At 38.0% G+C, this 21177-nt stretch overlaps 1 protein-coding gene across 4 annotated transcripts in view; it reads left to right on the forward strand.

Moving 5' to 3' along the window:
* cdh13 (cadherin 13, H-cadherin (heart)) overlaps window positions 1-21177 on the forward strand; it is a 169387-nt gene that overhangs the window by 114113 nt on the left and 34097 nt on the right. For all 4 annotated transcript variants that reach the window (XM_088379246.1, XM_088379250.1, XM_088379249.1 and 1 more), the window contains exons 8-10: window positions 11129-11269; window positions 19034-19216; window positions 19285-19538. In XM_088379246.1, the coding sequence (XP_088235372.1) occupies window positions 11129-11269; window positions 19034-19216; window positions 19285-19538 (578 nt within the window). The remainder of the gene's footprint in view (window positions 1-11128; window positions 11270-19033; window positions 19217-19284; window positions 19539-21177) is intronic.

A 21177-nucleotide genomic window follows, 5' to 3' on the forward strand; every position in this document is an offset into this window, starting at 1 on the left:
CGGCTCTAAAATATAAAGGTACAGTATATGTATAATTCACAACACAAAAAGCTAAAGAAAGCCAACGTAATAACATATGATTAACCTTTTGCTACAAATTCTAGGTTGCGTTTCTACTCGAGTGCCCTTTTCTAGTATTATCACAAGCCACTTGCTTTTGTGCACTTTACCGTGCATCACAGTAAAAATGGCAACTTTCACTACAAATTAAAACATATTTAGAAGTAATAACACATAGGCCTACATCTTTGCATTACCATGATAACCCTGATCTTAAATCCTGAAAGAATGAAAATATATCAGTATCGTACAGTCGAAGAGGTTTACACCCAGCGAGCAAGAACTCTTCTGAAAAAGATTGAGTCACAGAACATAATGGGTGGTTACTGAAAAACGAGTTAATGAATGTTAAGATTTGTGTTGTCTGCATGTTGGCACATACTAGTGACCTGTACGAGTTCCCATTTTGGACAAACGTGAACTGAACTTTGAGTATTTTTTGCCATTTTTGTATTTTTTGTAAACGCACTAATTTATCATTTACTTATTGTAGATGATTGCATCTGTTCTTATATTTCTTGGTATTCTTCATTTTTAGAAAAAGAAAATACCACGCTTCTAAAGCCAGATTTTTGTATGATTGTGACACTCTGTCTTTCTTGCGTAATCAGTGAGTGTTTCAAACGATTTTAGCAGCTGAAAAAAAAACTCCCTTGATACCAAGCAACACCAGCTTCTGTCATCTGTGATGCAAGCACAAGATAATTCCAGCTACTTTATTTCTGCAGTAGTTTGGTAGATGTGAAGAGAACAAAGAAAAGTCTTGTACTGCTCTGAGGAGAGAATTCATCCAAACTGTGTGTTGATGACAGAAATTGGAAGATTTTAGAAGATTGGAAGTCATTTTGATTCATTTCCATGCCAGGTTAATTTAAACAGACAAACAAAATAGTCACTGCTGATAAATGACTCATAGTAAAGAATCTGCAAATGGCCACCAACATTTTTGGTATTGTAAGAGACTTGATTAAAAAAAACAACAACATTGCATTCAGGATTGGCCCATAAAAAACATGTAGCTATTATACTCAATAATGATAGCATCCATCCATGCATTTTCAGCAACGCTTACCCTGTTCAGGGTCATGCGGATAGTCGAACCTATCCCAGCTGACATCGGGCGTAATAATCTTCTTCTTCTTGTTATTATTATTATTATTGATAATAATACAGACAGATATTTTTTTCAAAATAAAATTAAGTCAAATATGGCATAATCTTTGAAATAATAATAATGATATTAATAATAATAATGTTCTTCTGTTGTGAGAATCCTACAATGTTTGCAAAAAGAGCTGTAAAAAGCATGAGGGGTGATAATGACATATTCTTTGAAATGAAAAGTGCCCAATTTAGTGCTACCAATTAGCATCTCTTAAGAGGCTTCATATGACACAATTATTGAGCAATTTAATCTTACTTGAAACCTTCCTCTTCAATGAAAGATAATTTTAGTGCTCATTCATACTGCTCTGAAAAGGCCCCTCCCAAAAGCCTTTTCTTGGATGAAACATGCCAGCTACCAACAGTGTTGGTTGTCCATTTCTCACAATGTCCAGTTTTTCCTGAAAAGTGCATACTGCATGTGAATTCTTAACCATTTCTGACATCGTCATCTCCTGTGTGATGATTCTTTTATTGGGTATATTTAGTTTTAACACTGTTTTCTTTCCCATGGAGATTCAATTAATGAATTAGTTATTAGAAATATACATTGTTAATATCCAACAATGCCTTTCTTTTATTGGTGCCAAACATTTGGAAGGTTAAAGGTATCTAGCCAAAAGTATTCAAAACTACTGCCTTGACTTTTTGTCCATTTTGTTACGTTCCAAACTTTGATTCATTCATTTTTATTTGATGGATATCCACAAAATAGTCTACGTTTTGGAGTGAAATAAGACATTTATACCTACAGATATTTTTTCTAAAATAAAAAATAAATTCAAACATGAAATAGAATAGAGTAAGACACACAATTAAAAAAAATGAATAATAGTGTATAAATGGAATCAACAAGTTTATCAATGTTTGTGTCAACACATACAAGTCCGTGTACCCTCTTGCAATCTACATATTCCTCTTATTGGGTCACTGCAGTTAAGGGAAACCAATCAAATCAATCCGGTGACGGATTAATTAATCCTAATTGGTCGGTGATGAGGACCATTTGGGAGCAGTGGTCCATCGGGATAGCTTCGCCACCTCCACTCCCAAGTGAAGGCCACCCTTGTTTGATGCGCTCTAATCTAATTAACACTTTAACAGCAACACCTGGGCTCTTCTGTGAAGGACGTGCACACGCTCGTGTGCGTGCACGCTACCCAGATGGTCCTTTAATGGTTCTGATGGTGGCAGGAGCAGGATGATGATTGCACTTAGCTGAAACACTCACATTCAGTGACTCACATGAGCACACTCAATCAAACACGTGCACCAACTACACGTTCCACATTCAGTGCGAAGGTATGTGGTAATGGAAAACTATTTCAGTTCTCAATATACATAACTACCCACTAAATGAAGTGATTAGCCTGTGCTCTGATGGTGCACCTGATTAGATTAGCCATGCTTGTGCTTCCTGCTCCAACTCCTTAAACCCAACCTTGACCCCAATCAGCCTCACACTCATCAGAAAGAGCTGAGGGACACCAATGCTCAAGCATCATCCCGCCACTAATCGGCCTAACTGAGTGGGATGGATATGGTAAATACGCCCAAGTTAATATATTTAAGCTATTTTGAATTCCACACAGAGTAACGGCATCTACTCTGGTAGAGTCAAATTCTCATTTAGCACATCGGTTGACAGGTAACTGCATTTGCATTTCTAATGCAGTCCATCCTGAAATGTTAATGGTTTTCTCCTGTCATGTGCTATTCAGCATCCCAAATCAAAAATAAAAGACAAAAGACAGCAAAAGACAGTTTCGGGAAAGCTGGCACCAAAACAACCAAGAAGTAGACTGTGATTTGAGCCCTGAAGAAACGTGTAGGAGTCGTTCTCCTATCATTGCTTAGCTGATTTGCAGTCTGCAGTGAAGATCATTGAAGGAAATCACAGTCATGTCTCTTTGAGCACTCCTTCTTATCATCTTGCAGTCTTGTTATATTGATCCTCCATCTGTCACACTACATGTCTTCTATGGCAGCTCCATAGTACTCATTTTAAAATTGCTTCCCTGGTAGTTTTCATATCTCATGCTGTTTCTTTAACAACCAAAAACACTCTCACGATATAACGTCTCAGCTTATCGTTCAATCATGTGGACTGCCGTATCAAGAAGTCCACTTCTGATTCTTCTCAGTTTGGATCGATTTGACGATTGATGCCGATCAATACATGTGTTTGTGTGCGCGTGTGGCTGTTTGTGTGTGCGTGTGTGTGTGTGTGTGTATGTGTGTGTCAGAGGATCTTAAATGACAATATTAATATTCATTACTGTATAGGGGGTCTTCAGTATACGACGTTGATCTGTTCCTACGCGACGACGTAAACCGAATTTCGGTGTAAGTCGGAACAGTAATTAAAGGAAAGAGTACAGTAATAAAAAAATAGAGGCATAATGAAAGGCAAAACATTCACAAAAATGATAACGCGAGAGAGAGAGACGACGCAGCAGTCCAAAATGGCATATACCATGTGAATCAGTAACGCCATCTTACTCAGTCCACAGCCTCTCTCACGGTGTATTCTTCCGCCGCACGCACCCACTAGTTCCCGTGCGCGTTACGAATCTTACGACGCAAAACCGCATAGGTCGAAAAAAGGTTTTAAATGAGACGTGCGTTGTAGTTGTATGGATTGCAGTGATATAAAACAGTACATAATATATTTCACTCTAAAGAGAGGTTTTAAAAAAAAAAAAAAAACATTCAAATTAGTGTCATCATGCAACTGACCTTTAAGGTTTTGATTGGAATTTACGCAGTTTGAATGCACTATTTGATAGACCTAACTACTCTTTTTGAACATAAAGAAATGTTTGACATTATAGGGCTACTACATCTACACACATTTGAATTCCAATGCGTCGAACAAAGCCAGCTACTTGGTCCTAAAAATAAAAAAGAGCAATACCGCGAACACGTCAAAGCTTCTTCACAACTGTCATACGACAAGCGATAGTTCAGCTGCGATCTAGACAACCCAAAGCCTGAGACACTGACGTACGACAGCTGGTCAAACTTTAGCTTCACTTTCAAAGGAGTGAAGATAGTAAAAGCAACAAAGGGCCATCGTTTTCCTCGAGAATGGATTCAATGAAAGACAGTACAAAAGTGGATTTTTGTCACCCGTGTGACTCGCTCACACAGGAAAGGATGCAACACGGCTGTCTGTCAGCAGAAACATATTGCATTCGACTGAGATGCGCACAGTAAGAGCATCCTACCAAAAGAAATACAATGTGACTTTAGTGTGTGTAGGTGTGATTGTGAGTGTGGATGTTTTGTCGTCTATATATATCTTGCAATTGGCTGGCGACCAATTCAGGGTGGACCCTCGTGAGGATAAGTGGTTTGGAAGATGAATGAATGAATGTCCATTCTCATTTTAAATGAGACCTTAAAACTTTACGCAATCATTTTTTGACTTCCCAGGTCTTATCCAAGGGAGCTAGCCTAATCCTGCTACATACACTACATTGGGACACTGGTGTTTACAGTCCAATTACAATGTGAAGCACACACCGGGCCCTGCATGGACAGTATGGATACTATTTTCTATCAAGGAGGCAGCACCAAGACGTCGAGTTTAGACAATTACTGTGTGCACTCCTTGCGTACACAGCGGACACATTGTCAAACACAAATTTGCCTCAAGGCCCACTGCTTCGACAACTTCCCCGTGTAATCGGGTATGTGCCTGTTATCAGAAGCAATCGTTGTTCAGTAACCTTACCCTGTACGTCCCAAACTGAGTTCAGCTCTGCTTAATTTGGGGTTTAACATAGTGTGTTTAGACAGTGTAGTTTGGTGGCTTTAAAAGTGACTCTGGATTTTTGATGGCGTGTACAACAGAACCAAAAAACATACATAAATGTTTAATTTTAACGTCATTATACGACATTGTTTGAACACAATTTTATTCATCACCTCAGTGCTATTCATCCAGCACACAGCCACTCGTGGAAAGAGAAAAGCAATTCAGTCCAACTGCTCAGAGAGCTCAGGATTTCACGACACTGCATGCTGGCACTCAAGGAAAATGTGGTCGACTTCAGACAAAATACTGCCTCTTCAACCAAAACTAAAACCTGTATTGTGTCACTCTAACATGGTAGGAAAGTGTCGATAGAGTGTTTAAATTTTCAGCTCATCTCATCTACAACATTCCTTGGAAATCCTAATGTTCCATCAGACGTAAACTACTTTTAGAACAAGCCCGCGGCCTACCACTGTGGCTCTCGGGGGCTACCTGGTGCCTGTGAGGACCATGTTGGTGACCCTTGAGGTACAGTAAAGAATTGACCTGGTTTTTAACAATACTATGATCCAACTTTGTCTAATCAGGCACTTAGTCGTTTTCTGAAGTATTTCCCCTTTAAGACCGAAATTAGACGTCATTCCCAAGACTCAAACAGAAATATAGTAACCTAAGTAGCATCAACATAAAATTAAATTCAGGATCTATAAAATAATTGTTACAGTAAAACTCATCAAAGCTGTTTTTTATCAACCAGATGGTCCTTTTTTGGCCCCCATTCAAACTGGGAAAAGCTGACAGTGGACTTACTATATGCAGGAAAGTGTGTTCTCTTTTTTCCCTTTAGTTTAATTTACAACTCACATGAGAAGGGTACAAATTATTCATTATGTATAGTACCTGAACTGGGACACCCGCTGGGATCAAAAGTAAAAATAATATGGAGATCTATATCTGAACCAGCTTTTTATCTTTTTTCATAATTAAAAAAAAAAACTATGGAATAATTGGATCTTTGGTTATGTAGCTTTTATTGCACACTTTTTTTAAACTTGCTGGCTTAAAGCCAAAGGGGAATCTACAGTATACAATGTTTAAAACAAAGAATGAAGCTGTTACAGTAAGTGAAGAAAATAAAGAACCCACTTGAGGGTACTTTGAGCATCACCTTGCAGAGGCTGGAGATTGAGGTTTCTCTTCTATGGTTTAAATGGTTGTCTGCTTTTCAGGGCTGCTCTCAAGCTGTCTTTTTTGGAACTGTTACGTTACTTTTGCACAGCTGGAAATGAAGCATCAAATGAAACATACATATTTGTAGAGCCACAGTAGTTACATACATTACGCCACACATACACACTCACACTCGGATTGAGGCAGGCATGGGGAGAACATGCAAACTTCACACAGCGAGGCTGGACCAGGAATCGAACCCTGCACCTCTGAACTGTGTGGCGATGTGCTAACCAGTGCTCCACAGTGCCACCCTCCCTGGAAATTGGATCATGATATCATACCTGTACAGCAAGTCGACGTGTTCGCTCCCTCATTATCTTCTTATTGTTTTCTTACCGCACGACTATTCCTCTCTTGCTTCTTCTCACCCCCCTCCTCCTCACTGCTTTCTTTCTGTGATAAGCCTTGACTTTGATGAAATCCTTTCAAGGCAGTGTGATAGTCAGAAATGTCATTCCTGGATCAGAAGTCTCTGAAACAAGGCTTGCCATATCATGTGGTGTGCAGCACTTCATTTTTTTCAACTGCTTTGACAAACACAATTGCTTACTCAAAGCAAGGCTTAGAAATGTGTATCACACTTTTTTTGGGGGGTGAACTGGTGATTCGTACATATCTTGCAATGCAGTAGTAATTGAATGAATACTGGTTTGTTCAGATATTAGATGTATCTTTTATGCAGGTTTGTTATGTGAAATCCCATAGGAAGTGAATATTTACTGAAGTAGACAAGTATCTCAATCAACACCTGCCAGTGTTCTTCTTACACAACATTACCACATGGAAACAACCAGACCAAGAATTGCGAAAGATGTTTTAATTGAGTTGAGACCTGAGAAAGTCTCATTAAGACATAGTCAAGCTCCAGAAGAGACCCCAAGCAGTGTGTTTTGACACCACCGAGGCGTCAAAAATCCCAGGACCCAGCTCTTCTCCAGCTGGAGGGCAAAAGTGTATGGCTGTGTATAGGTATATTTGTGTGTGTGGGTTTTTTTTTTGTGTAATCGTGCATTAGATTCATAGGCCTGCAAAGCACCATCTGCTTTCACAGCATTTGGTCAATCAACCACCATGTGTGACAAACTATTGATAGGAACACCTGTTTATTGTCTCAGGCTTTCTCCCAGCTCCCCTGGACCAGCTGCTTTAATGGTTTAGAAGATACCGCCAGCCATGGGGCTTGAATTGTTTAAAAAAGAAATAGACACATAAGAGCCAAAAAAGTCCATTTGGGTCTCATTTGCCTGCAATGTGAACATAGCCTAAGATGCTTTTGGCATTCTAGTGTTTAATCTGACCAATTCTGGATAGGGGCATGTCCACAAAAAAAACACAGTAAAAAATAATTCTATTCATTATGAAAGCTGCTGATAGTTTGAGTCGCATTGGTCACGACACCTTGCATCTCTCGTTTACACTTGCTCTGTTTTTTTTTAAACATGCAGTATGTATACATTAATGTTGCTTGACCCTGCAATGGAACGGCCTCTAAACACATTTCGGGAGCACATTATTTTCTGCAAACCTGAAACCTGCAATTTACCACGTCACAGAATTCATGTGATTCTATGAATAAATTATTGGCAGGTAATGAATAATCTCTATATTTACGATCCTGATTGCCCTCTTTTGTAAACTACATTCATTAATTTTCAGAACCACATACTATGGGGTCATAGAATGCATGGATCTATCTGAGCTGTCATTGAATGAAAGGCGGGATACTCTGACCTCTTTGCCAGCTACTGACTGCTTCTGTAAAATACAAACTGCATTTGTTATTCGTAAATTATAAATTAATATATGGTATTAGGAAATAAGTTGAGGACAAATGTGAAAATTGCTGAAAGAATTAAAAACATCGATTAAAGAAGTAATATTCATATGGCTTTGGATAATTTTGACTTGACATGATTGTCATCAGCAAAAGTTCACATGTGAGGAACTTTGATACAGATAACATTTTTGGGATATAGAACATAAATAAAATTGGCCCAAGGATTGAGCCCTTCTTTTTACTGTACATATTGTTTTCTGTTTTCAAGATAATCACTAAGCCATGATTATGATTTTTCTCTGTTTTCATAACTTTGCAAATAATTTGATAATTGTGGCCTTTTCAACGTTGATGAAAACCTCAGTTGTTTATTATATAGTACTATCATGGCTTTTAATTGCTGCCATTACAGTTGACCTGTTTCACTTAAAATATGGCTTTCAAAAAAGTGATTTGATCTTTTCACAAAGAGTTTTTCGATTATTTTTGAGAACTGAGGACATTTCCCAAAGGTGCGAATGTGAATTGAGTTGGTTGTCTTTATATGCCCTTAATTGATTGCCAACCAGTCCAGGTTGTACCCAGCCAGCCAGGATAGATCACCCACAGCGCTGAACAGGAAAAGCAATAGAGAATAATGGATGGAGTGTGACACTTTCTTTTATAAGAGATCTGAAAACCAAGCAGAGCTTGGCTGATTACTGGCCTATAAATGTTGTCCAAAAGGTATCCTGGTTTTACATGCCTCATGAAAAGCTTGACACTATAACTTTTGTTGAAAAATAAAACAAGCAAGACATTTCTGTGATTACTTTGAACTTATCATAAAGTGTGTTAAATCGAGGCCAGATTTTTATTTTAAAAATCAGTGCTCAATATAACCCTGAAATTGCACAAGATGTAAAAAATGTAATTTGACAGCATGGCCTTCTGTATTTTTTTCGTCCCTTTTTTTACCCTTGCTCTAAAATGCGCCAAATGCTACAACTGAACATTTACCCGACCTCTAACTTTTAAGTAGAAGTTCAAATAACAAAATTCCAATTAGAAACAGACTATTCTATGTCTATTAAGTTCAAAAGTAACTTGTTGCAGCTCATACTTGAAATATTTCCGTCTGTATTGTTGCCACACCGGCGCACCGTGCAGAGCACGCATTGGCACTCCAATTTTGGTGCACTAAATAAGTGAACGGCACATGTGAGCAATGCTCTGATTTTCTGAATGGTCAGCGTGAACTAGTGCGCAATCGGAGCATATTTATGAAGTTACCCACTAGCTTGCTAGAATTGGCAGCAAACATTGGCAACCATTGTCACATTGCATTAGCTCTTCTCTTGGGTGATAGTATCTCAGTTCATGTTGATGGTTTTAGACACCAGGGTGTGTGACTCTGTAGTGCATATTGTAACAGAAGTGTTAGCTCTACCAGAGCCAACCACCTGTTATTTGCTCAGTCCACTCAACATCCTTATTGGGCATGAATTATGGCAAATGAAGGGATTCTTGTAGCTGCAATCGTCTTACTTGACAATTCATTCCTTCACAACATGGGCTGTTATTTTCAATTTTATGCTCAAGGGCAAGTAGAAATGTAGTTCCAGGAAAAACATTTGTATGCCTTCTAACCCATTTTGTGGTGGAAGGCAGAAAAATAAGACATCACTTTGGATGTAAGCTAAATTTGTCATTTCACCATTAAATGTTTCGTAGCAACAACAGCTAATGTTGTACTTTATTACAGTACTATGGGTTTTGAGTTTATATAAAAGGAAAAACATCTTTATGCCTTCTAATCCATTTTGTGGTGGAAAGCAGAAAAATAAAACATCACTTTGGATGTAAGCTAAATTTTTCATTTCACCATTAAACAACAGCTAATATTGTACAACAAAAACATCCGGTCACACCCATTATGAGCATCTTTGTGTCAATGCCTTGTGTAAGGACAATATGCACACTTCTGTTTATACACAGTGATGCCTAAGAAAGGAACTACAGTATTTACGGATACAACTACTTCACAGTATCATCATTGGGAGCATTTTGAATAATCTGCCCTTTGCAGAATAACAGAGTAGGATGTTTTACTGGCTACTCGGATTACTGCATCAGCACTTTCTGCAGGAGGAGGATATGTCTTTGCAGGATTAGAATGTGGACATTTTTTTGGATGTAATGGATTTTAATGTGTAGTGGGAGGCTATAGTATATCATTTTTTATTGCCATTTTTACAGTGAGTGTTTTTTTAACTAGTGTTGTGGGGCTGTAATTCAGGGTTGTACAGCATATTGGAAAACCGATGTAAGTCTGTGCCATTTGTGAAATACCAGTCTGTTCAGGGTATGAATTGGATGGTGAGTCTTATCTAACTGTCATTTGCAATGCTTCATTGTGGCAGCTACATACGTGTGTGTGTATATATATATATATATATATATATATATATATATATATATCCCTCATTCTCTCCCTCTCTCATAGGAGCAGAGGTTCTGCATACATGCTCGTACATGAACAACCATTTTTTTCTTTGAAGAGGTAGGTAGGTGAATTGGAAATTGCTGGTGTGCTCGTTTCCCTTGAGCTTCAAAATACAATAAGCACCCCAAGGCAGAAAACAATCTAAGGTCATTATTTTGTACCTGGGATACAGAAATAGCGAAGTAGATAGCCCATTTGCACCCCAATATAAAACTGCTGTATGCTGTTTTCTGTGCTGAAGCAAGCCCTGACGTGCTTTGATAATTTGCTTTATCTTTCTGCGCTGTACTGGGCATTCTGAGGGACCTGGGGAATTTTCTTTGATATGCACACAATTCACCTGACAATTTGCTGGACTAATTTTTATACTTGCTATTTATTTATTTATTGGCATGTAGCAGGACTTTGGTGAATTTGATTGAGGTGATGGCAGATTTACTGACGTATGTGGTAGATTCACGCTGGGCATGAAAAAGAACCCACAATTTTGAAGGTTTATGCCTATAGTGCACCATGCCAATGAATTGAAATTCCTTTCTGATGCAGTAAAACATTTTAAGCAGATCATCTCAATAATATAGTAATATGTGAATCTATGGTATCCTGCACACCCCATTTCTAATTTACCTCACTTTGTGTTTTCCAGACACTGCCAACCACAAGGTATGAGCTTGAGATTGTTGCCAAGGACATGGCAGGAAGTGAAGTGGGCCTAACAGGAACAGCCACAGCAACAATTACCATTACAGACAAGAATGACCATGCTCCTGAATTCACGCATCCGCTGGTGAGAGACACCGATTTTACACCATCTTTCTTTTGCTGTGATTTTTTTCTTCTTTTTTTTATACTGTGTAGCTTCTTCACAAATAGTGAGGGAATTGTTTGTTTTTTTTACTGCTAAAAAGACATAAGATTTCTGTAATGAGTTGCCACTCATTTTAGGACACTGATTAACAAGATTGAAACATGCTTTGGTTATTGAGTCATCACTTTTTTTAACAAGACACTTACTGTGTCCGGTAGATACAGCAATTGTTTAAAAAAGTCTTTATTAACTGGAAAGACAAAATGTAGAACTCAATAAAGGTTGGCTAGTGAACTGTAGTTCAAGAAAACTACCCTTTAAATGATGTTATTTATGCTATATTTTCCAACCTTCGACCTTTTACTTGCCTGTTTACACCCACTCAAAGGTATAGTATCTGAAAGTCCTTGACCTTCTTATATGGAGAAAAAAATAGTTCCTATGTAAAAGCTCAAGGTAAGGACAACAAGTATCACAGAGTCTGCAAATAATGTATTTGACAAATAAGAGACATTAATTGGGTGATATGGGTGCACAGGCAAGATAAGGAAATCATAAGCAAGAGTAAGCGTGTTCTCTGTCTCTGGAGGTTTGTTAAGTCAGCAGCGCCTCGAGGTATTTGCAATACAAACCAAATCTGCCTGACGGTCATAAAGTTAAACACATGCGCTCAAATCTATTTATTTATTTATTTATTCATTCATTCAATGGTAAATTTTACTCCTAATAATGGCTATAGTTGATAGCTGCTGCGTTCTGCTGCCTGCACCCCAAGGTGCAGTTGTAACACTGATGTTGTGTGGTTGTTAATGGAAACACCCTCAGATGCAATCTGTTTTTGAGACTTATCACACTTTGGCCAACCAAGCCTCCCTTGAAGCCCTCCCATGATCCATTGCGGTGTCAGGGGCACTTGTAAGGAGCACGGCTCAGATGTAAAATGTTACAGCTCAGAGGGCTTAGCAGGGCTGTTCAGAGTGCACCATGTCCGTGTCCCAGTTAATGTTCTCATTTCTCACTCGGAAGAGAGCCGGTTAACAGCATAGAGGAATAGGCCTTTTAAAAAGCAAGTGTTTGAAGGTGCTACAAGATCCCTATATAAATCCTTCCACAATTCCCGAATGTTTCCAACCTACCTATGAATTATAAATGACTTCTCAAGTGACCACCAACATACAGCGAGTTTATTCACAATTGTGTGTGTGTGGTGGGGTGGTATGTATTTTATGTGTGTTTTTTATATATATATATATATATATATATATACACACACAGAAGATTTTTGTTTCCACACAAGCTTTAACAGTTTAAAATATTCATTACCTATTCCAATACTGACTTCCCAGAAGTCCTTCTTCAGATGATTTTTTTTATCTTATTCAAGACACTGCATTTTCTATTGACCGTATAAAAGTTCAAACAAAAATATTCTTCAGCTTATATTTTATGCAGTAGTAAACATGCAAGTAGCAGGAGTCCAAAAAAAACATCCTCCGAGTCTATTGTTATGTTTAGTGCATGGCCTCTAGGGTTTGTTGGTTGCCCACACTCACACCACAGGACTTTCGTGGATATTGTTATTCCAATTTTAGCTGAGACTGCTACCAGTGCTTATATTCACTCACCTGTTTTCTCCTGCATATGGACCTTTGTAACCTTTACATCTCACACTCAACTTGTGTTTTCTAATTGTTTTTATATCATCTGTACCTCCACAAGAATATACCGATTGTACATTTTCTATCTTCCCACTTGACTGCTTATACTCACCTGTCTTCTCCTGCATATGGGACCTTTGTAACCTTTTCATCTCACACTAAACTTGTGTTTTTTAATTGTTTTTATATCATCTTTACCTCCATAAGAATATACTGATTGCACATTTTCTATCTTCCTACTTGGCTGGATTTGCACGTTTCGGCTCTCAGTTAATTCCTCACAATGTCTCACTGGGTCTATTTCCTGAGCTCCCCAGAACAAGATGGTGATGGACCTTATCCCTTGTGTCACTCAACCTTAATGACAACCAGACAGATTTGTCTCTCACTCTTGCTCAAACCAATCTTTCTGCCCACAACACCCCAAAATGTTCTCCTCTATGATGACCTGACAGTATGTTTTCCCTGCAATCCATCTGTCCTATGGATAAAGACGTTAGCAGTGATGGATGTAGCGCCATGTTTTGAGCAGTAGGGTGCTGTCAGTGCAGGGCTTTCTTCGGGAATGGCTAAGGGGTTTCACGGATTAGTGTGTGGAGTGATTGCTTCAATCCACACATTGCAGTCCCTCTATGATGTGGAGGCACAGTTGACCAGGAATCGTACAAAAAAAAAAAAAAAAACAGCCGATAGGAAAGGATTTGTAGGCTGTTTATCAGGCAAGGTGAGTTGTATAAAGCGTGACATGTATTGTGTGTGTGCGTACGTGTGTGTGTGTGTGTGTAGTGTACAATGGGCCAGGACTATTAGTATTAGAATACTCTTGTCTTTCTGCCACTCAAGCTTGGTCGAAGCCGTGATCGAAAACAGGAGTTATTTTCTTTTCTGCCCAGACATTCATTACTCCATGGGGCTGATTTGTTCTGCTTTTTCAAGGAGCAAAAGTGAAAACTGTACATATGCTTGCAAGCTATTAATGGCAAATGTAGATATAGGCAAATAACTTTTGAGAAAACCTACACAGTGACAAGCCTAGTTACCGTTGTTTGAGATGAGATAGAACATGTATTGCTGCCTGCTTTTAGCCAGTGTAAATCACTTAGCTGTGTAGTGTAGTTTTATACTTGAGTTTTGACTTAAACTTGTTTTGAAAGCTGTCATGACGAATTTGCTTTGCTGAAAGTCACATCTATCGAAAAGCTTTTTATCTAATAATATATAGAAGTCTTCTGTCTTGCACAATCTCCTTCAATCATATTTAAATGGGGGGGGGGGAACAAAGGGATACTCGGCAGATAAATTGTGGTACCGCTGTAGGTTACCTGAACACAAGCTTTCTGAGATTCATTTCAGAGGTTTTTCAATTGTCAGAATGCCTCTTAAAGTCTTGATTCTGGAGCTACCGATAATTCAAAACGTGACAATAATGATGTATCAAAGCAGACATAATTTTTTTAATTATATACAGTTATAATTAAGGTAAGGAAAAAGAAGGGATTTAAAGCAAAATTTCAAGAACCAACTTCATACATCCACTCAGGGCCAATTCTCGGATCAAAGGTCTAAGGAAATGAGCAGATACTAACCCATGGGCGAATAATTGTTATTCTCTGCACTGTACAATGTGGCCTTTTAAGTTTTATGTAGTTGCAAATTATCACGTGAGTAACTTATTTCCTGTACCTCACTAATATGTTTGTTTGCTGCTTCCACAATTGACGTGCATTACCATCTCTTACATAAAATTGGTACGAGCAGAAGGGCTGTTTTGTGTACCAAACCACCGCAAGCCGGGTCGGGGTCGTCCTCGCTGTGCCTAATCTAATGGCTATCCCTTCCTGAAACAAATACAAACAGCTCTCTGCTTCTTCTTCCTCCTTCTGCTGATGTTGATTGCTTTGTTTAAAGATGTTAGTGCTTCACTTTATGTGGCTGATATACAATCTGGTTGTAAAAGTAAACTCTTTCGTACACGCTAATTCAGAGGTCGGAGCTTAAAGAGCCGTATTACTTTAATATTTTATAAGATACACTTTTGTGCCTTGTATACTCTTAATATTGCAAGGCATTTTAGTGAGTTAAGAACTAACAAAGTAAGACTTTGACTTTGACTTTTTGACTTTATTTGTTTTTTAAGCATTTGATGCAGATACATTTCTTTGCCAATCAAATGAAAAGCATATTGAAATGAATAATGTTGCTTATTACCTACTTTTTCAGTGATGTGCTAAGTGTAAAATGGCCCCACAAGGCCATACAAGACATATTGATTTTCCTAACAGTTTAGATATACCGAGAAGAAACAAGGTATAGGCACTGTTGACAAAAGAATCAAGGACTTTTTATTTCGAATTAAAATTTAAGACTAACTTCCAAATATTCCCAATGTGGATGAGTTCATTCTCCCAGCTTCATGTGTTCTGTCCTACCTGTCAAGAAGCTGTAAATCCACTGGCAGATGGTGTGAGAGACACTAAACTGGAGGAGAGGAATGGTGTGGAACACATTGCTGAAGTCCGCAAAAGGTCCCTGATTATTCGGGGAGTTCCAGGTTGACGTGCGCCCCCATGTTGACTGCATCATCTACCAACCTATTTGCTCAGTAGGTAAACTGCAGGGGTTGCAGCAGGGTTCCTGTGATGCTCTTCAGGTGGTCTTCATGAAGCGTTCAAAGGACTTTGTGACAACAGATGTCATAGTGACAAGCCTGTAGTCATTAAGTTCCAAAATTGCAGGTTTGGACTGGAATAATGGCAGAGAATTTCAAGATAGAGGGGACTTCACACAGTTGCAATGATTTATCGGCTATATAATGGTGCCTTTTTTGCAGTGCATATTTCTTTGAGCATCATTATATGCTCTGTCTTTATATTGCTTGACCATTTATATTTTATATATGTTTTTATACCCAGACAGTATTCACATGTGTGATAGTGTCCAAAGCCAATACAATGATTCGGAAGAAAGTAAGAAAGAAGAAGAAAGTAACCACTGTGTACAAATTGGCATCAGGTGGAAAACCTTGGGAAACAAGTCTAAGACAGCTGTCAGAGCAGATGTGAAGGTTCAATATAGTTTTTGTGTGGAAAACTTTGTGAACAAGCTTTCTGAGGCTACATTTAATGCAAGCCACTCGCAAAGGATAAAGTTCAGAGACAGGGCTGAAATATTATGGGACAACATTTTACATACTGATGATGCAGGGTTTAACCTTTACCAAAAAGATGGAATCTCTAATGCTTCGACGAAAACGTATTTGCTCATGATGCCAAACAAACAAAGCTCATTTGCGAAACAGATTATCATGGCTTGCTTGGATTCTTCTCAGACGGCCTTATTAATCTTCATTGATCAAACAAATAATGGAAACCTAAGCAACTCATAAAGCAACAGATACATATATAGTTACCAATTTAAAAAAAAAAACTGCAACAGAAATGAATAGGATGATTGGCTATCATGCAGAAAAGTCATGACCAAATATTTCAACAAGGAAAGAAGTTGAAGCTTGGTACAAGAAGGCACGCTCAGTTTGATCATCAAAATTCATCTTTTCTTCTCTAACTTCATTTTTTTTATTCCACACCAAAAATAAAGCTTGGCCTGACTGTTCCAATCCTTTTGTTGTAGAGTGTATGGTACTCTTTGAAAGAACATCGTGTTTCTTTCCTCTGGGCATTAACTGACTGAACGGTTTAACTGCTTTAAACGAGCATTGGATAAATAAAGCAAAAGATAAAGACAAAATCAATGTTTGCTTCTCCCCAGACAAATGGATGGTTTCAGTAGGGTGTAGCTTTAAGAAGGTAATCTGAGAAACAACAATACAGTGGGCTGACTAGAGATGCATTTATCTTGACTTTACTTGTGCTGTTGTTAAGTAGGATCTTTCGTGTTTGAAAGCTTACACTGTAAGCTCTGACGCAATAATGGTGCTGATATACACACACACACACACACATATATGGTTTATGTGTGTCCGTATCTTTTTCAGCTCAGATTGTACTCATTAAAATTTGCTGGCAGACTGCTTGGCTATTTAAGTGATTGAATTCTTCTCTCGCCAAGCATGATCAGTGGGGAGCATTTTGATTGACAGTGTAAAATGAATTTAAATGCGTATATGAAATTAGCGATGAAGGACACGAGTGTTTACTCTATGTGTCAATTCATTCATTTGATTGATGAACTGAAAGCAAGATATGAAGGATGGAGTCTATAATGTAGGTACAATGATGTTTAAAAGAAAAGTTGTTTATATCTGTCAATATGGTAATTACCAAGCTCCGTGCAGATCAGTGTAGAACACCAAGGTCAAAGACAGCCATCGGGCACCATTCGGAATATTCAAGAACAATAATTCATTAAGTACATATGCTCCCTGATAAAGCAAAAAAAAAAAAAAAAAAAAAACACAAAAGCGGTGTTAACTGATTAATTGTTTATGAGCTCAGGTCATTTACTTTGTTGAATTTCTCTGCCTTTCTTTTCTATGGTAACCACAATTTGGTAATTAATAGCATTTAAAAAAAAGAATAATGAAAACTCACATATTTGACTGGAATATCGATTCCGGGTGTACCTAATAACAAGTCCAGTTAGGGTGTGTTACTCTGCTTCTTGCTTCCAAAGGTGCTGCTAACCAAACAAAAATAGTAAAAGCTAAGAGAACATCCCTTGGCAAAAACACTCTGAGCAGTACCAGTGAGACATTTGCTCAATGGATTGTTGAGAGCATACAAACCCTGAGAATTCACCGTGGTGATTAAAACTTAAGTGGCACTTTTGGTTTAAACCTCGTGGCTCTCTGAACTTTACGGTTATCAGGAATCAGAAGCACAGGTTATTCTTGATTCTTCTTCTGCTGTAGCTCTTTGTGACTATTGAATTTTAAATTGATTTTATTCTAATTTGTTCATGTTTTAAATGTAATCCTTAATCTGAAAATTATACCACTTGGTTTTGATTTGTATTATTTTTGGGATTGATCAAGGCAGTCACCAATGTGCAACACCATATTTATTGAGAATGTTTTCTTTGTCTTTTAATGGGAGGGGGTAGGTAACCAGGCACCTTTTTTTCCCAGTTTAAAATATTCGTTATAAACAGAAACACAATTGCATGTCCTGTGGTAGCTCATTTATTTCATGAATGCGACGCTGATATATAAAAATAATAATAAAAGAATCCTAATCCCTGCGAGTTTACCACGTTTGATTACTAATTACGGGATAAACACTAGGCTAAAATACACAATCTAAAATATGCATTTGTAAACAGCGTACATTGCTGATGAAGGTGGCAAGATTATCACATTTTACTCATGCAGCAGTCTCTTTGTTTGTCGATAAGACTAATTATATTTTAGTCTCAATCTGGAAGTCTTGTACTCATGACTACAAAATTGCAGGGTGCGGGTGATCCCTTATCTTCATGTAACTTCGACAAATACTTTGGACTTTTTCTTGAAGCTATAATCATATTGTTACCCCACAAATGTTTGATTTAGAGTTACTATCATATCTTACAGTATATAAGAATAATTATTTATTTGTTTTCTTCTTCAAATATAACATGATTCTGGTCAGTAAAGATTTGCATTTAAACATTACGCAGATTTTTCAATATGAGAATCTGCAGCAGAAAACCCTGATCTTAACATAGTTTACAGACACACGCATGCACACACACACTCACGCACAAACACACACACACACTCACGCACAAACACACACACACACTCACCACCGACATTAAAGCAATGAGAATTTCACATTCATGCTAGAAAAGTACTGAATTATTTATCTTTAATATTTATAGACGTACGTACTCCACAAATATATGTAAAGTTCAGATCTAAATCGTCCACGTGTAAATATACTTTTTTGTGGCTTATTTAATGGTATAAAATCTGCTATTTCTTGTACATTTTTCTTATACTTACAGTACAACACATTACAATACCATTTTTTTTCTATATAGTGCATTATTTAAAGAAAATACCAAGTCAAAATTAATAATCCCTTTTTCAACTTTTGCATCTAGCTAGATTCTTACTGATGGTGTTTTTTGTCTGTCTCTACAGTTTGAAGCCTATGTATACGAAGGCTCGACTGGTGTGGCTGTCAACCTGACAATAGATGATAGAGATGACCCAGCGACTGGCGCATGGAGAGCTGTCTACTCGATAATAAACGGAGATCCCACACGGAGATTCGAGATCCAGACCAACCCAGACAATAATGAGGGAATGCTTTCAGTTGTCAAGGTATATCAATGCGATATTTGTCTCTTACCATCTAAATGTCCATGCTATAACAATTTCTTTACTTAAAGCCTCTAGATTACGAAGGTGCAGCATTCCACAAGATCTTCATTAAAGTGGAGAATGAGGACCCTCTGGTTTCTGATGCTGGTTATGGCCCCAGCTCCACAGCAACTGTCCAAGTCAAAGTTTTAGACATTAATGAAGGACCCGTCTTTTTCCCTGACCCACTCGTTGTCACCAGGATGGAAAACATTCCTGTGGAAAGCTTTGTAGCCTCTCTCAATGCCACAGATCCGGATACATTACAGCTACAGAGTGTCAGGTAAGCTATTCCAGTTATAGTTCTGATACTAAAGAGCAAAGCCATCACTGTTTTTTATCTTTGTATATATACAAAAGGTTAGAAAGTAATTTATTATGCTGACTACTTAAGCATAGTGGTTATTGATTTTTAAACCAATAATACTGCGGTATTTGAATGCAAATCAATGATTCCCATTAGACAGCTAGACCATCCTTTGACTTTTTTTTTCTTCATGTGTTCTCTTTTTAACTGCACTTAATTTTACACTGGTACAGACAAAAAAAGTTCTCTCAAGTCTACTAGTGAAGCAGCACAATGCAAAGTACTCTTCAGTGGTTTCATTGGCTTTCTGGCCTAATGTCTGCTTAATGTGATCATCTTTTTCCACCTTGTAGTTACATTACATTTACAAATAGACTTAACTAAACACAGGGGGATGATAATGACCTGAGGAAATAAAACCACTCAATTGTGACTTTACTGCTGAAATAATTGAGGTGAGCGCTGTAAAATGTAGACATTGTCAGTATCAAGTCCCACTTAATGTGGAGGAAGAAAGTTGTTGATAGGACAGTATACATTTTTAGTTGCCACAGAGCAGTTTGTATTATTTTGATTTCAAATTGTGCCCCTTAATAACAGCTTTTCCAGTTTTTTCCACCTGTGTATGGAGACGGGGTGGAAAGAATATTCAATAATCTCATACTGCACAGAGTTTTCTATTTTTTTTTTCTAACAATAAATATTCACAATAGTTTTCATTCGGTGCTCATGGAGTTTTGTTACTCAGCTACACATGAGGTAAATGACTACCAACTGGGCAGCGCTAAAAAGGTGTGTCGCTCTTTAACATATGGCTGAACAAAACAATGTAGAGCAAGTAGATACGATTGTCACAAAATTGTCGGAAAAGATGCTGTCTCCCGCATAGCATTAGGTCAGCACAAATACCACATCAAGGTGCCTCTGCCTCTGTTGCGCAGACTGCCTGATTTTTGTGACATCAGGGTAAATAGATTAATTTACATTGCAGTAGTAATTTGGGAAGTTCTTATTTTGATCTGAGAATATTCAGTTCCACTTGCCTTTTTTTTTTATGCCACTTAGATCGAGCTTAACTGTTATTCAAAATGTGAAAACAACTTGAATTGTGTCACCTCTGCCATGTAGCGGAAATTCACGCGTAGCTGGATCCTTGTTTAACAAGGTTGCAGGTTTGTTGGATGAGGATCAGCAATGTTATCCCTTGGATTGTAATGACAAGGGCAAGTCAAACGCTAAACTTCCTGCTCCTGATTTACATCCAAAAGTTGTAACTGCTGCTAGACACTGAGCAAATGTCAGTGGCATGGTGTGATTGAACACCAGCAAGGCAAAACATCATTTCCATATGAATCAGTCAGGCTTCTGGAGGAGTTTATGCACACTGGCATCTTCATATTTGAACTACTTTGCTCCCTCATCTTCTGAGCAACTTGCTCCTTTCTTTAAAAAAAAAAAAAATCACTCCGCTCATTGACATTTTGCTTGTACCAGAGATTTTGGCATGCTAGAGCTGTGACCTGTCGACAGTTTGAAGACACTGAAAAAGACACACATGAGAATGGTTGCAAGATGGGAGTGCGTGTGCAGAATCAAACAACAAAACAGTGGAGTC

This window comes from Syngnathus floridae, chromosome 6 (genome assembly GCF_059516105.1).
Source record: "Syngnathus floridae isolate MCC-2025c chromosome 6, RoL_Sflo_1.0, whole genome shotgun sequence".
Taxonomy (NCBI): Eukaryota; Metazoa; Chordata; class Actinopteri; order Syngnathiformes; family Syngnathidae; genus Syngnathus; species Syngnathus floridae.